Source organism: Vulpes lagopus, chromosome 10 (assembly GCF_018345385.1).
Source record: "Vulpes lagopus strain Blue_001 chromosome 10, ASM1834538v1, whole genome shotgun sequence".
Taxonomy (NCBI): Eukaryota; Metazoa; Chordata; class Mammalia; order Carnivora; family Canidae; genus Vulpes; species Vulpes lagopus.
The window spans coordinates 92,140,576-92,155,227 of record NC_054833.1 but is presented as its reverse complement, the minus strand read 5'-3'; the positions used below and the strand labels follow the sequence as shown (position 1 = coordinate 92,155,227).

The window sequence follows — 14,652 nt, the reverse complement described above, 5'->3', positions numbered from 1 at the left end:
TTTGCACTGGTGGAGTGTTATGTGCTGCAGACCCAGTCCTCACCAGAAAAAGCAGCAGATGAAGCTCAGATCCAACTTGAGGAGCCAGAGATCAGAATCTGGTAAATTCTGCTACCAGAATCTGGTAGCAAAGTGAGGGACCAGTCCTTGACAAAGGAGTGCTTCAGAAGCAGAACATGTCTGGGGTGTCTGGGTGGCTCAGTTGGTTAAGCATCTCAGGTCATGATCCCAGGGTCCTGGGGTTGAGCCCCACAGGGGGCTCCCTGCTTAGTAGGGCATCTGCTTCTCCTTCTCCCTTTGCCAACCCCTGCTCCCCTGCTCATGCTGTCTCTCTAATAATAAAATCTTTTAAAAAAAAAAAAAAAAGGATAAAAAAGGACGGACCCAACAAAATCCAGATAAAAATCCAAGAAAAAAAAAAAATCCAAGAAGCAATCTATAATTCCTAGACATGTAGAGAAACAAGAACATGACCCATACAAAGAAGAAAAGGAGACCAGGCAGAAGATGAATCATATGCTGGAATCAGAGGCAAGCAGCATTAAGTGGCCATTATAATCAAGCTCAACAACATAAAAGAAAATGTTTGTGATACATAAACAAAAGGACATCTCAGGATAGAAAGGGAAATCCTTAAAATATGAAAATTCAGGAAGCAATCAAGATGTTCCACAGTAGGTAAACACAAATGAACACATGGACACGTGTGTTCACCCACACAATGGATTATTATTCAGCAATAAAAAAAAAAAAAAGCAGCTGTCAAGTCATGAAAAGGCATGGAGGAAAATAAAATGCATACCTGAAAATGCCTACACCCAGCACGACCCCAAATGGATGGTACTCTGCAAAAGCCAGAACTATGGAGAGGGTGAGAAAGATCAGGGGCTAGAGAAGTGTGAACAGGCTCAGACTAAGGACTATAAGGACAGTGAAAATACTCCATGGGATATCACAGAGGTGGACACCTGTCATACATTTGTCCAAACCCACAACTTCTACCACACCAAGAGTGAACCCTGATATAAACCACAGACTTTGGGTGGTTATGATGTTCAATTTTTCTGTGCACTTAAAACTGCTCTAAATAAATAATAAAGCCTTAAAATCATAAAGAAGAGTTAAAATATAAATCCTAAAATGAAAAAAAAAAAGCTATTCCTGAACTAAAAAAATCCATTAGATAAGCTTAACAGCAGTTTGGAAATTAACAGAAGACTTGAAGAATTTTTTTTTTTTTAAAGATTTTATTTATTTATGCATGGGAGACACACACACAGAGAGAGAGAGAAGCAGAGACACAGGCAGAGGGAGAAGCAGGTTCCATGGAGGGAACCCGAGGCGGGACTCGATCCCCAGTCTCCAGGATCAGGCCCTGGGCCAAAGGCAGGCACTAAACCGCTGAGCCACCAGGGCTGCCCCAAGACTTGAAGAATTTCAAGACAGATCAAGTCAAAGTGTCCAATCTGAAAAAAGAGACAACAACAACAAAATTGAAAAAGAAAAGAAAAAGGTTCTGGGATTTGTGGGATAACATCAGAAGGCCTAATATTTCTACAGCGGGAGTCCCAAAAGGAAGGAGACACTGAGGCAGGAAAAACCACAGAGAAATCTGAATGAAAATCTCCCAAAATTAGTAAAAGACATGAACTTACAGATCCAATAATTTCAGAGAACACCAAACAAGAGCGATTCAAGCAAATGGCACTGGGCCACATCATAGCCAGGCCGCCCCACACTGACAGTGCAGGTGGGCACACACACTGAGCCTCGGCAGAAGCCAGGAAGACATGCCAGTGGGCCTCCCTTCTTCTAAATGCTGGAGGAGGGCTGTCAACAAAGACACCTACATCCAGTGAAAATGCCCTGTCATGACACAGGTACAAGCAAAACATTCTTGGATGAAAGAAATCTAAGGGAGGGATCCCTGGGTGGCGCAGCGGTTTAGCGCCTGCCTTTGGCCCAGGGCACGATCCTGGAGACCCGGGATCGAATCCCACATCCGGCTCCCGGTGCATGGAGCCTGCTTCTCCCTCTGCCTGTGTCTCTGCCTCTCTCTCTCTGTGACTATCATAAATAAATAAAAATAAATCTTTAAAAAAAAAGAAATCTAAGGGAATTTGTAATCCACAGACCCAGACTCCAAAAAATGCTGGAGGAAAGTTTTCTAGACTGAAGGGACATAGTAACAAACTGGCTCTTCAGTGAGGAACGGAAAGCACTGGGATTAGCAAATATGTGGGTAAACATAGGACTGTATTTTCTTAATTTTTAAGAATACATCTGTATTAAAGCAAAAGTGCTGGGATACCTGGCTGCCTCAGTGATTAAGTGTCTGCCTTTGGCTCAGGTCTACATTTGGGATCCTGGAATCAAGGCCAACATCGGGCTCCCTGCAGGGAGCCTGCTTCCGCTTATGCCTGTGTCTCTGCCTCTCTCTCTGTGTCTCTCATGAATAAATAAATAAAATCTTCAAAAAATAAAAAAATAAATAAAGCGAAAGGGCTGTGGTATCTGTTGCTGGGATGTCCAGCACATGTAGAAGTGCAACATATGATGGCCACAGCACGAAGGGCCAAAAAGGTAAGTGGTCACGATTTAGGTCAAGAGTCTTACATTTCACGACAAGCAAGGCAGCTCTTGCTCCATCGAGGTGGGTCATGGAAAGTTAAAAATACGTGCCATGACCCCCACCCAGACAAACCATAAGAAGAATGCAATGTGGCATGCCGAGAGCCAAGAGCTAAAATGGAATTCTAGGATTCCACTTAAAATGAAGTTCTAGCACAGGCAACAATGATCAATGCTGGGACATCATGGAACGGAAGAAACCACCATTAAAGGTGGGAGGGAGGAGGAGGCCTGAGAACTGACTTGGGAAAGGTGGTGACAGGAACGTTCACCTCAAAAGGGCTGGGATACAGAGTTGCACACGTTTACAGAAGCTCAGGAGATTGAAAAAAAAAACCCTGAAAAGGCACAGTGAAGGGTGTGTGTCTCACCAAGCACCGGTTGCGAGGAGCTGGGGCGCTGAGGATCCCCCTGCGGCAGCTGGAAGAGCAGAAGTGAAGACCGTAGGTGGTGTGGGTAGGACTGTGCTCTCACGACAGCACACGGGGAGTCCACACATACCACGTGCACTGCCAGTGCCAGGCCATCAGGGCCACCACACACCCCAGAAGCCCTCTTCTCCTATCACCATCTTTGCTTCTCCCGCTCACTTTTAATGATAAAGTGAAAACATTGTTAAATATACTTTTGGCTTCTCATAATAAAAATAGCCACTTACTAATGTCACCTTTGGCAAAATTACTTACACTTAACCTCTTGGTGTCTGCCTTCTCACTGCTAAAATGAGGACAAAGACAGATGGGGACTCAGAGTTGTTCTGAGGACTAAAGAAATACGTGGGAAGCTCGCAGAGCAGCGCCTGCGCATGGCAAACACTGGCATCATTCCCTCCCACTACCTGTTCTCTCCTTCCTCTATTGATAATTCTGAAAGAAGAAATCGGTTTGATCGGCAAATCAGCCTCCTCAACACAAACGTCAATAGTACACCAGCTTATGAACCTCATACCTCATCTTTCAAATAAAGAGAATCACCCCCACAGCCAGTGTTCTCAGAAGTCCCACACCGTGCAGAAGTGCCCACCCAAGAAAACTCACCTGCCAGGAAGCTGCAGTGAGGAGAACCCCATACTCAAATCGTGTGTGGGCTCCGGATTGCAGCTGAGCATGAATGGTGTCCAGGTCTGGCACACACACCACTCAGTGCCACCACACCACTCCTAGACCAGGGACTTTCAAAGTGTCTCACTGATTTCACTAACTCTACTAGGGCTAGATTGGTAGCATTATTCCCAAGATTTTATATTTTGTTGAAATGCCCAAAAGAGATGGGAGAAGGGAGCCTCTTACCCATAAATTAATTCTCCTCCTTTCACAAAGTTATTTTTTCTAGTCTAGACTGTATTTCCAGAAGTAGTTCCTACATATACATGTTTTAATTAGATTCACTGTGACTCAGTAAGAAACCTGAGGATACAATTTCTTTCTAGTAATTCTACTGAAGCTTTTACATAAAAGTCCCAAATAATTAGGACATGACTCTGTAACACTCCCTTCTAATTAATCTATGTTCCTATTGAAAGCATAGAAAAATATAAACTACACTTTAATTGGCATGATGAACAGTTGTTTGGTTTATTGTCATTCCATAGCAAACTATAATACCAAGCCTTAACATGATCTATACTTCTGTAAACCCGAGAGAACTATAATCACAACAGCCTTACTGCTAAGGCTGCCAACACCACTCCAACAGCAAAGTCATAGGACTCAGGTCTACGAAGCACCAGGGAGGTAATGTCTTTCCATCACCCAGCAGACTAATCCATACACTTGATTCTGTCATGGGGTAATACCATTCAAACTATCATTCACAGAGAGTTGCTCCTAGGGGAAGCTTTTACATGCCAGCTTTTGAAAAATAATAAAGTAGGATACTGATATTAAAAAAATTTCACTAGAATTCACAACTATGCAATGCATATGAGAAACAGCCACAAAAGCAATTAAGGAAGAGTGTGATTTGGTAACATGCGTTACTGACAGGACCACAGAAAAGCAAAGCAGGAAGGAAAAAAATTTTTCACTAGAGTGGCCTTTCATAAACACCAACACCTCCCTCCCATTTGGCTCTCACAGATGTTCAGGACACATCCCCTGTTGGGTGGCAGGGATCACAGGGCTCTGGACTGAGAGATACAGTCTCTGTCCTCCAGTAAGTCAAAGTCTGGTGATAGAAATTTAATGAAACCCACTTCAGTATAGTGGAGGCCACAAAAGGCTTATAAATGTGAGCCAAGAACTGCGGGTTGGGGAGCCCCAGGTACCAGGTGTCCTATCTGAGAAAACAGTATCTACAAAGGCTCAGAGGAAAGAGAGACTGCAGTAAACATAAAGAACCTCAAGTATAGACAAAGGTGAGTATAGAAAAGTGGCATGCCATGCTAAGATCTGCATATAAGAGAGCAAGAATTCTGTAGGCATCTTACCAAGAGCATTTCAGGGACACCTTGGGACCCATTGTAAGAGGCTAAGAGTGGAGCCAGGGGGCCGGGTTGTCATTGTAGACTAGAACCAGGCCAAGGGTGGACAGGTTATCATAGTAGACTAAAATCAGGCCAGAGGGATAGGTTATCACAGTAGACTAGAAACAGGCAAGGGGGATGGGTTATCATAGTAGATTAGACCTGGGCCAGGGGACAGGTTGTCATAGCAGACTAGATCCAGGCCAGGGAGGTCGGGTTGTCATAACAGACTATAGGCCAGGGGGATGAGCTGTCATAGTAGCTTAGCCTTAGGTCAGGGGGACAGGTTGTCATAATAGACTAGACCCAGAGCAGGGGAACAGGTTGTCAAAGTAGACTAGACACAGGCCAGGAGGATGGTTTTTCAGAGTAAAGTAGGCCCAGGCTAGGGGTGATAGGTTGTCATAGTAGACTACACCCAGACCAGGGGGTCGGGTTGTCATAGTAGACTAGACACAGACCAAAGGCACAGGTTATCATAGTAGATTAGACCCAGGCCAGGGGGGACGGGTTGTCACAGCAGACAAGACCCAGGTCAGGTGACTGATTGTCATAGTAGACGAGACCCTGCTCAAGGTGAGAAGGTGGACATGTCAATGTTATTTTTAAGAGTTAAGGTACTAATATTTCTAGATAATATGATTAAAAAACAAAACAGCAGCGACAAGTTGTTTCTTGTAAACTTTAAACAATGACATCAGCTTAATTCTAAAAGGAGGTGATCACTCACTTGCATGCCAGTGTGCGTTCTTGACTCAGGGGAAGGAATGGAGTTACACGAGGCTAGAGTTGTGCTTGTTCCCTGAAGACTATTTTAATCTACGCCCTGGCTCTCTGGCAAATGGCCCAAAATCTAAGTCCGCCTCCACAGAAGTGTGCCATATATGGGACCATCATGTCAAATGTGATGGGATAAAGAGACAGACAAGAACAGACAAGGGAAACACTGACTTGGGCAGTGGTGGTATCAGCAGAAAAGAAACCTGCAAAGACGTGGAGGGCCTGGTAACTGACTGGGGGACCAGGAGAGAAGGCAACTATAGGAGAGGCATGCACTTCTGGCTGAGGGACTGGGGTGCAGCAGTCAAGGAGAGTTAGATGGAAGTATGCCTTTGGACATACTGAGCTACCCAGAACCTCCAGCTGGAGCTCAGATCTAGTTGAGCATGCAGATTTTAGATTCATCAGTGAGAACATCAGCATGAAAAGGGCAGGAGAGCTGAGAGAAACTGAGAACACTCAGAGAAATGAGAGGAAAATCAGCAGTGTGGGGGAATGAATGGGGCAGGAGACTCTCGGCAGGGTGCTCAGGGCGCCCAGACTCCTGAAAGCTAGCATCTGGGGGAAGCACCTCCACAACCATACTTGCTTAAAACACACACACACACACACACACACACACACACACACACACACAAAACACCCACCCTCCCTGGGGTATTCCACTGTATGGGGAGATAAAGATAAGGACTGAAAAGCATGCAATGAACCCGGCAAATCAGAGGCCATCCAGATAAAGACATCGGTGAAACCAAATACACACTGTCTAGAGGTAAACCCACATCAACAAGGGGATGGCAGGCAGCATGCAAGCAAAGGTAGCACTTCAAATGTGAGAGGGAAAAGATGGATTATTCAACAAATGGCACTGGGACAACTGGGTTTTCATTCGGAAAATATAAAACTAGCTCCCTACCTTACACCAAATAAATTCCAGATGGATCTGTGAAATGTAAGATGAGAAGCCACACAAGTTCTGTACCAGAAGACACCACAGGGAATGCTTTCACAATATACATTGCATAATGCGTGCGTGACCATAATCCATCATGCATATCATGATCTGTGCAATGCATAAAGTAGAATACATGTCTAATTATGACACAAAACCCAGAAGCCGTATGAGATGGGTAAAAGGGACACAAAAGAGGAGCTTCATGTTAAAGTGAACAGGCAAGAAAAAAACCAGGAAAACAGATTCTGGCCCACTTCTACTAAAGATAAAAAGATCTTTTCCTTGAAACTTAAAGTGATCCTAACAAACAATAAAGAAAAGACCAACAACTCAACAGAAACAGGCAAAGGATACAGAGAGCTTGCCAAAAAAAAAAGCTCACTTGAAGAAACGTTCAACCTCACAGTAAAACACAAACCTGGAGCACCCTTAGCACCCCAACAGGTTCTTCCCCGCAGCCACGGGCAGGACATGCACCTCATGGTGTTCAGAGGCATAGGCACAGGCACTCACGTTCACACTGCTGTGGGGGTACCAGAGGTGGGCTACCCCAGGATCTAAAATCACTAGAGGCACACACTCTTTGGCCTGCCATCAATCCCATTTCCAGGATTCTAGTCCACAGATACACTCGCCAAAACGTGAAAGGCCACCCATCCTGTTTGTCATGTGACATGTACATGATCCGTAGATGACGAGTTGTTTGTGACAGTAACGTGGGAACCAAATGTCCACCAGCAGGGATTCACTAAAGTAGTTTGCCCTAAACCAGAATGAAGATGCTCCCAGCCTGATGTGGACTGTACATCTAGAACAGCTGCCAGGAGAAGAAAGCAAGGCACAGACCCGTGTAGGTACCTACAACAGGTACCTACTTCTAAGTACAGAGCAAGTTTCTCTGGAAGGTTCTATAAGGAACAAAGAGGAGCAGAGAACCAGATGACTGGGAAAAGGGTACGAAATCTTGTTTTTTAAAATGTGAAATAACAGGCATCAGCATCAAGGTAAAGAAACAGAAAACTGCCCACACCTCAAAAGGTCCTTCTCTGATGTGTATGCCCTTCTCTGATGTGTGTGTGTATGGAGAAGGGAGATGTTTCACTGAATATCCTTTTGTATTTTTTCAATATTTACCTCTGATCATATTATAATTTTTCTTTTAATTTAAGAGATTACTGAGTTCCCTTTACTAAAAATAGATTTAACCAAAGAAGTTGGGGGTAAAATCCAGGTTCTAGGAGGCCACGGCATAAGCTGAAGGTGAACTGGCTCTAGTCTATCACTTGGGGGGTGGGGTGGGGAGCATGCAGAACAGCAGCTGTTGGAAGATTCTGTATTTAAATATGGACGCAGAACGTTTTACAAGAACATGTGTATGTTTACATGTACATTAACATGTCAGAAGGAGACACACCGAATTGTTAAAATGGGTCTAGCCCTGGCAAGTAGGAACGAGGTCAGCTGGTAGAGGACTTGGCGAGGAAGGGAGACAGAAGAGCGGCTGACGGATGCGGACAACCTGGGAGGAAGGAGCCACAACCACAGTGCTGCACCCAGTGGAGAAATGGAGGTCGGAGACTGACGTGGGGGGAGGCAGGAAGGTCAAGAAATGACCAAGTTCAGACACCTGAGCTAACAATATCCCCGAGGAAACCGAAAGATGTGACCAGAACAGAGTCTGAGGGACCAGCCTATGACAGAAGGCCCAGAGAGCTCATCGCTGTTTCAGAGATAGAGCCACACACAGGTCTGCGCCAGTCCTGTGGGCCTGGTGGCAAGTCCAGGCCCACTTCATTACGCCCAGATCACAGATTACAAGTGGCCGATAGAGCATCAGTTTATGGGAAAGATATTCAGTCGTCTTCACTCTAAATAGCCTCAGGCTTCGTAACTCAGAACAAAACAAACTGCCTAAGAATGAACCTATTTTATGCCCATCCATTTAATAGAAGAGTGCCTGAACAAACTCTGGCTGTAACAACAAAAAGAACAAAACAAAAAGAATTAACATATCTCATGAAGCTCTTGATGATGGCTTTCCACCATGACAGGAGGCAGCTCTAGAACGTGGCAGGTCTCTGCACACGCGAAGGTCTGTGGAGAGGGGAGAGGAGCCAGCTTGCTGATACTACTCTGAACGTCAGGGCTAGAGTCCAAAATCAGAAACCCTCAATAATCTCTAAACTCACTGGAGAGTTTGTGGCAACAGTTCTCAAAGTCATGAGAGAACTGGTGTCCTGAATGGTGGTTTCTCAAAAAAAAAAAAAAAAAAAGACACATCCAAAGGACCTTTTTTCTGAAATACAATCTAAGATTGGAAAAAAAAAACAAAAAAACACTTACATAGAAACTATTTTCCTTAAACATCATAGGAATTCTTTGTTACTAACAGTCTCTGGGAGGTCAGCAGCCACCAAATGAACAAACAGAAATGTTCTACTAGCTTGCTTCTGAGGTCAAAAGACGCCTCTGTTGATTTGCCGGGAAAAAAATATATGAATCCCAAATGTCCTCAGTCCAAAAGAAAGATAAATGAGGTCTGGATGAAATGAAGCCAAGCCCAGGGAACTGGTGGATGCCCAACACTGCAGAAACAAGGCCGACGTGGACGTTTATGTGTGATCACCTGCTAACCACATAAGGAACACCACATCATTCTCCCTAGTAGAAGCTAACAGGAGATGTGCAGTTTCCACAGCTGCACTGCACAACGCCAGCTAGAGCAAGAGCCCTAGCGGTAGCAAGGTTGGACACAGCAAATGGGCACTAGCCCGCACAACGGTTCGCAGCCTGGATGCCGCCAGAGGCCGAGGGGCAGAAATGGAGGGCCCTGTGGGCGGCTCAGCCTACGGTGCAGCCCCAGGTGGATGTGACCAGGGGCACAATTCCATGGAGGGGCAACACTGCCACCGCCAAACAATCCTGCATCCCAGCTCATCTCAATGACCCTATCATGGACCTCAGCAGAAAGAGGGCAGTCTGTGGGCCTACAAAAACTGGCCAAAACCAGGCTAGGACATCATCCCCCGTAGGGTCATAAACAGAGCAGGGCAAGCCAAGGCAGCCAGACTGGGCTCAGAGGGCAGGCCTGAGTCTACGCGCCCAGTCCTCCCAGGCTCCCTGCTGTCCAGGGAGCCCGGAGCATAGGCACTGAAGGCAGAGCCACCGCAATGCCTCGAGATCACAGCTCCTCAGGCAACCATCAGCGAGAACAAGGGCTGCCGGGCCAAAGTCCCTTCCTGTGGCCTGCTACATCACTCTCGGGGCACCAGACAGAGTTTCGGGGAGAGGCCAGGAGGGGCCACCAGAGCACAAACTCCCAAGATGCCACCTTTGAACCTCCAAGATTTTCAACAGCTTGTGGGAAGCAATGCGACAGAGCCAGCTTGGCGCCTCGTTAGCAACTGCACTCACAGGATTTGTGTGCCACCCCACCCCCACCCATGGCACTTACCCTAGAGCACACCAGGTGGAAGCCACAGGAGCACACCCCATGGAGGACCACCATCCCCACGGCGGGCGCTTTCAAAAGGTGCAGCACCCACTCAAAACAATCAACCTCATCGAGTTACCCGGTTGTGACCCTGTCATGAGATTCCGAAAATACCGCGGTGGGAGCCGCTTCCCGCCACCCTGGCTCCCCCAGCATTGCACCAAGCCCATGGCACCGCACCTCCCTCTCAGAACAGCACGCCCTCTGCCACCATCAGCCATGGTCCTGGGGAGCCACGTTGTGCCCAGTGTCCCCCATGGTCTCTCACCACCACAGGGGAGTCCCTCAGCATGGCCACACATGGATGATATTCCCAAAGTGACTCGGTAACTGTCAGATGTAAGGGATGAAAACAAGAGCCTACTAGCCACAGGGGTAAAAAATGCCTAAACATAAGCACATGCAACAAGCCCACTGTCCATCAACAAACAGATAAATGAAACAGGGTCCATCCATATCGTGAATGCTATTATGACCCTAAAAAAGCAGAGAAGCACTGATACATGCTAAAATAGAAATAAACTTAAGAATGTGACCCTGAGTGAAAGAAGCCAGACTTGAAAGACCACACACCATGTGGTTCCACCTCCATAAAATGTCCAGGACAAGCAGACACACAAAGCAGAGAACTGGCTGCCAGGGTCTGGGCACAGAGAATGAAGAGTGACTGCAAACAGGTACGGGGGTTTGTTTGGGGAGTGATGAAAATGTTCTGGAAGTAAGTAGCGGTAATGGTTACACAACTCTGTCAGTACATTTAAAACTAAATTTTTAAATAATATACTTAAATATATTAAAAACTATGCTTCAAAATAGTGAATTTTATGATTTTTTAAAAAATTAACTCTCAAAAACTTAAAAAAACAAGCATTTACCTATAGCACATTATCATTTACATAAAAGACTACAAAGAGTAAAATTAAACTTCTTCCAAACTACAGCTTTTCACTTAAAAAGGAAGAGTGAGAGTCCCAGGCGACTTTTATCACTAACTCACAGGGAACCCCGAGGAGCAGCATACCTATGGCACTTGTCAGGGGCTGAGTGCACCACAACCCATCACCTTTGCTGCTCCCAACTGTTTCCTTTCTGGACACGAAAATGTCTATTTTACCTCACTCACGCTCTTAAACACCTGCTCCAAGGTCCTCCAAGGAGGACAAACACTTGTCCTCCAAGGAGGAAGGATTATCAAATAACAGTGAAGGTGTGGAGATGCCATTGCAAATCATGACTCTTGTCAGAAAACATCATTGTAAGAACCATCGCTTTTAACAAAGAAAAAAACCAAACCAAACTCAGATAAACACAAAGCCTCTAAGCTCAAAAAGTTCAAAACAAAATACAACAGCTTACAAAAGAAATGCAAGCAGAACTTGAAGGGGGCTGCTTTCCAGAATCACAGTAAATGTCAGATTCAGAGATGCTAAGGCAAACGCTCAAAGTTAGATTCCACCAGAGGAGCCGCCTCCAAGCAGCAAAGGGTGCGTCAGACCTAAAAGTTACATGAATGGGGAAAGCTAGACGCCATGGCTGCTCTGAAATATGGAAGCAACAGCCCTTAAGGTAACTTACCATAATGTCATAATTAAGGGTCAGAACTCTCGAATTTCCCACAGACAAGGAGAAAAAACTGTCAGCTCCAAGTAACTACTTAAAAATCAATTTAGAACACAGGAACTTTCTGAGACGTAAATATTTCACTCTCTAACAACGTGCCTTACCTAAGGCAGCACTCCTCTATAAAAACCCAGAGAGGACAGACCAGGCAGAGAACGGAGGACTCCCTGCGCATCTGCTGGGCATGTCACACGTGACCTCACATAGCGCTCCAACACACCCAGGAGGCAGGTAACCTGCCCTCTGCTCCACAGACAAACACACCAAGAGGAGGCAGGATTCTGGCCAAGGTCACACAGCTGGCTGGTTCAGAGTGTGTGGGCAGGGGGGAGGGGGAGGCCAGCCTTTGGTGTCATCAGAGGGATTTCAGACTAGACAGAAAGGCTCTCTTATAAAGCCTATTTTCATTCTAGGGCTAGCGTCTGCCCCATCAAAATAATAATGGCCATCTTTCCCTTTTGTAACAGGATAAATCTGTATACACAAAAGAATCCCCTTCAAGAGCTGACTAGAACAGGAGAAAGCGCCCCAGCCGTGAGTGCTCGGCATCTAAACAGAGGCTGGTGGCACATGGACCAGGCCATCGGAGACTGAGATCCCACAAACAGGTGATGTACCCACTAGCACCCCAAAGCTGACTGAGCCCCCTGCAGACAAGCACATTTCCTGGGACACCACTTCCCCTTTGTTGTAGCTAGAACACCATTTTTCTGGGCACACCATGAGATTCATAGCAGGACTCGAACACACATTTAAAGAGAAACCACAGTCTCGGAGCTCAACATCACCAAAAAGAGATATGACAGAGATTAAAACCAACGTAGGTGCCACAGCCACATCTTAGAGACCTTAGAGGAAACAAAACCACAAGCCGGGGTTGAGAGACAGCTTGAAAACCACAGCAGCAAACCAGAGGAGCCAAGTGTCCACTGCAAGCAGCTGAGACGTGGGAGAAAGGCCTGCAGAGCTTCTGGTCCTGACTGCAACCTTTTCCCCTAGAGCCCCAGCGTCATCCAAGCACCCGCCACACTGGGTGAAAGACAAACCCTTTTCCTTGGAGCACCATCTTGGCACTGGGTCCCAGAGGGCTGTGAAAAATGAGTTTGAGCCCTGATCGCTTGATGTTTATGTAGTTTTGAAACATTGAGACAAAGTTCACATGGCCAAGTGGATGACCACAATGCCCTTCCTGTTTAGTTTGGAGACAAGAGCCGTGAAGCTAACATTCCTGAGAAGCCCAGCATCCTGGGACCCGGGCAGCCCCGGGATCTGCTCCCACAAAGGCGGGCAGACTCCATGCATCCCAGGCTCCAAACGTGTGTTCGCACCCGTCACGGGGGCAGGGACCCCCACCCCAGGAAAGGGCACAGGCCACAGAGGCCGCCGTCCGCTAAGGTTCCCGCCCCCACCTGGACAGCGGCTTCCCTTCCTGCTCATAAAGCGATCTGGAGAAGCCGAGCACGCGGTGGCTAACTCCTCTGCCGCCCCAGGGCCCGAATAGGGGGGCAAGAAGGCACAAGGGGGCGGCGAACTCTGACCAGGCAGAGCGTCCCCGTGCCCGAGCGCCCCGCGACGGCCCCCGGAGGCGCGCACCTTGTGGCAGGCCGGGCAGGTGGGCAGCGCGCTCTTGCCGCCGCTGTGGCCCCCGCCGCCGTGGCCCCCGCCGCCGCCGCCGCTCAGGCTGCTCTGGATCTGCGTGAGCTCCTGCCGCAGCACCTGCTTCTGGTGGAAGCTGAAGGCCGGGTGGTTGGAGGCCATGGTGAAGAGCAGCAGGAACTCATCGCCAGTGCGGCCCTCGTTGAGCTGCAGCCCGTAGTTGTGGATGATGGAGTCGATGTGCGTGAGCGTGCGGTACAGCACGCCCGCCGCCTCGCGCTGCTCCGAGCCCAGCAGCGCCAGCGACACCAGCAGCTTGCTGCGCACCACCTCGTCCGTCAGGTTGGTGAGGCTGCCCAGGTCGGCGGGGTTGTTGGCCTTGATCTCCGAGTCGCGCAGCGAGTGGTAGTCCTTGCGGGCCAGGTCCTCGAGGCACGAGCCGAGGAAGCGCAGCTCGAGCGGGATGCACAGGTCCAGCAGGCCGCACAGGAACTCCACGCGCTGCGGCGACGGCAGCTCCGAGAACCAGCGGTACACGCCGTCCCTCTGCAGCGGGCAGCGCTTCTCCACCATGCTGCCGCCCGCGCCGCGCCGCGCCCCGGGGCCGGAGGCCGCCGGCCGGGGCCGGGGGCGCGGGCGGGCGCGGGCGCGGGCGGGGGGCGCGGGGGGCCGGGGCGCGCCGGGGCCGGGGGCGCGCGGGCCGGGGCCCGGGCCGGGGCCGGGGCCGGGGCCGGGCGAGGGCGGGCGGGCGCCGCGGGCCGCGCCGGGGCCGGGGCCGGGGCCGGGGGCGCGCGGCGCGGGCGGGACCCCCGCCAGGGGCCGGCGGGTGGGCGCGCGCGGGGCGCCGGGGGGGCCCGGGGCGGCCGGGGCGGCCGGGGGCGGCGAGCGGCCGCGGGCCCCCCGCTCACGGGCGGGCTCCTGGCCCGCGCCCGTCCCCAGCGGCGGCCGGTGCGCGGCGGCGGCGGCGGCCGCTCCTCGTCGTCGTCGTCGTCGTCGCCCGGGAGGCGGCCGCCCCCATCTCCCCCCGCGCCGCAGGGTCTGTCACTGCGGGCCGCCCCCCGCCGGAGCCGCCCGGGCCATGCCTCCTCCTCCTCCTGCTGCTGGGGCTGCTGC

General features: G+C 49.2%; 1 protein-coding gene across 4 annotated transcripts in view; it reads right to left on the bottom strand.

Annotated features, from left to right (window-relative positions):
- ZCCHC14 (zinc finger CCHC-type containing 14) overlaps positions 1–14,171 on the bottom strand; it is a 56,954-nt gene extending 42,783 nt beyond the window's left edge. For 2 of the 4 annotated variants that reach the window (XM_041769762.1, XM_041769763.1), the window contains exon 1: positions 13,537–14,171. In XM_041769762.1, coding sequence (XP_041625696.1) covers positions 13,537–14,112 — 576 coding nt within the window. In that variant the 5' untranslated portion in view covers positions 14,113–14,171. The remainder of the gene's footprint in view (positions 1–13,536) is intronic. The other 2 variants (XM_041769764.1, XM_041769765.1) reach the window with 2 other exon arrangements.
- Positions 14,172–14,652: the final 481 nt, after the last annotated feature.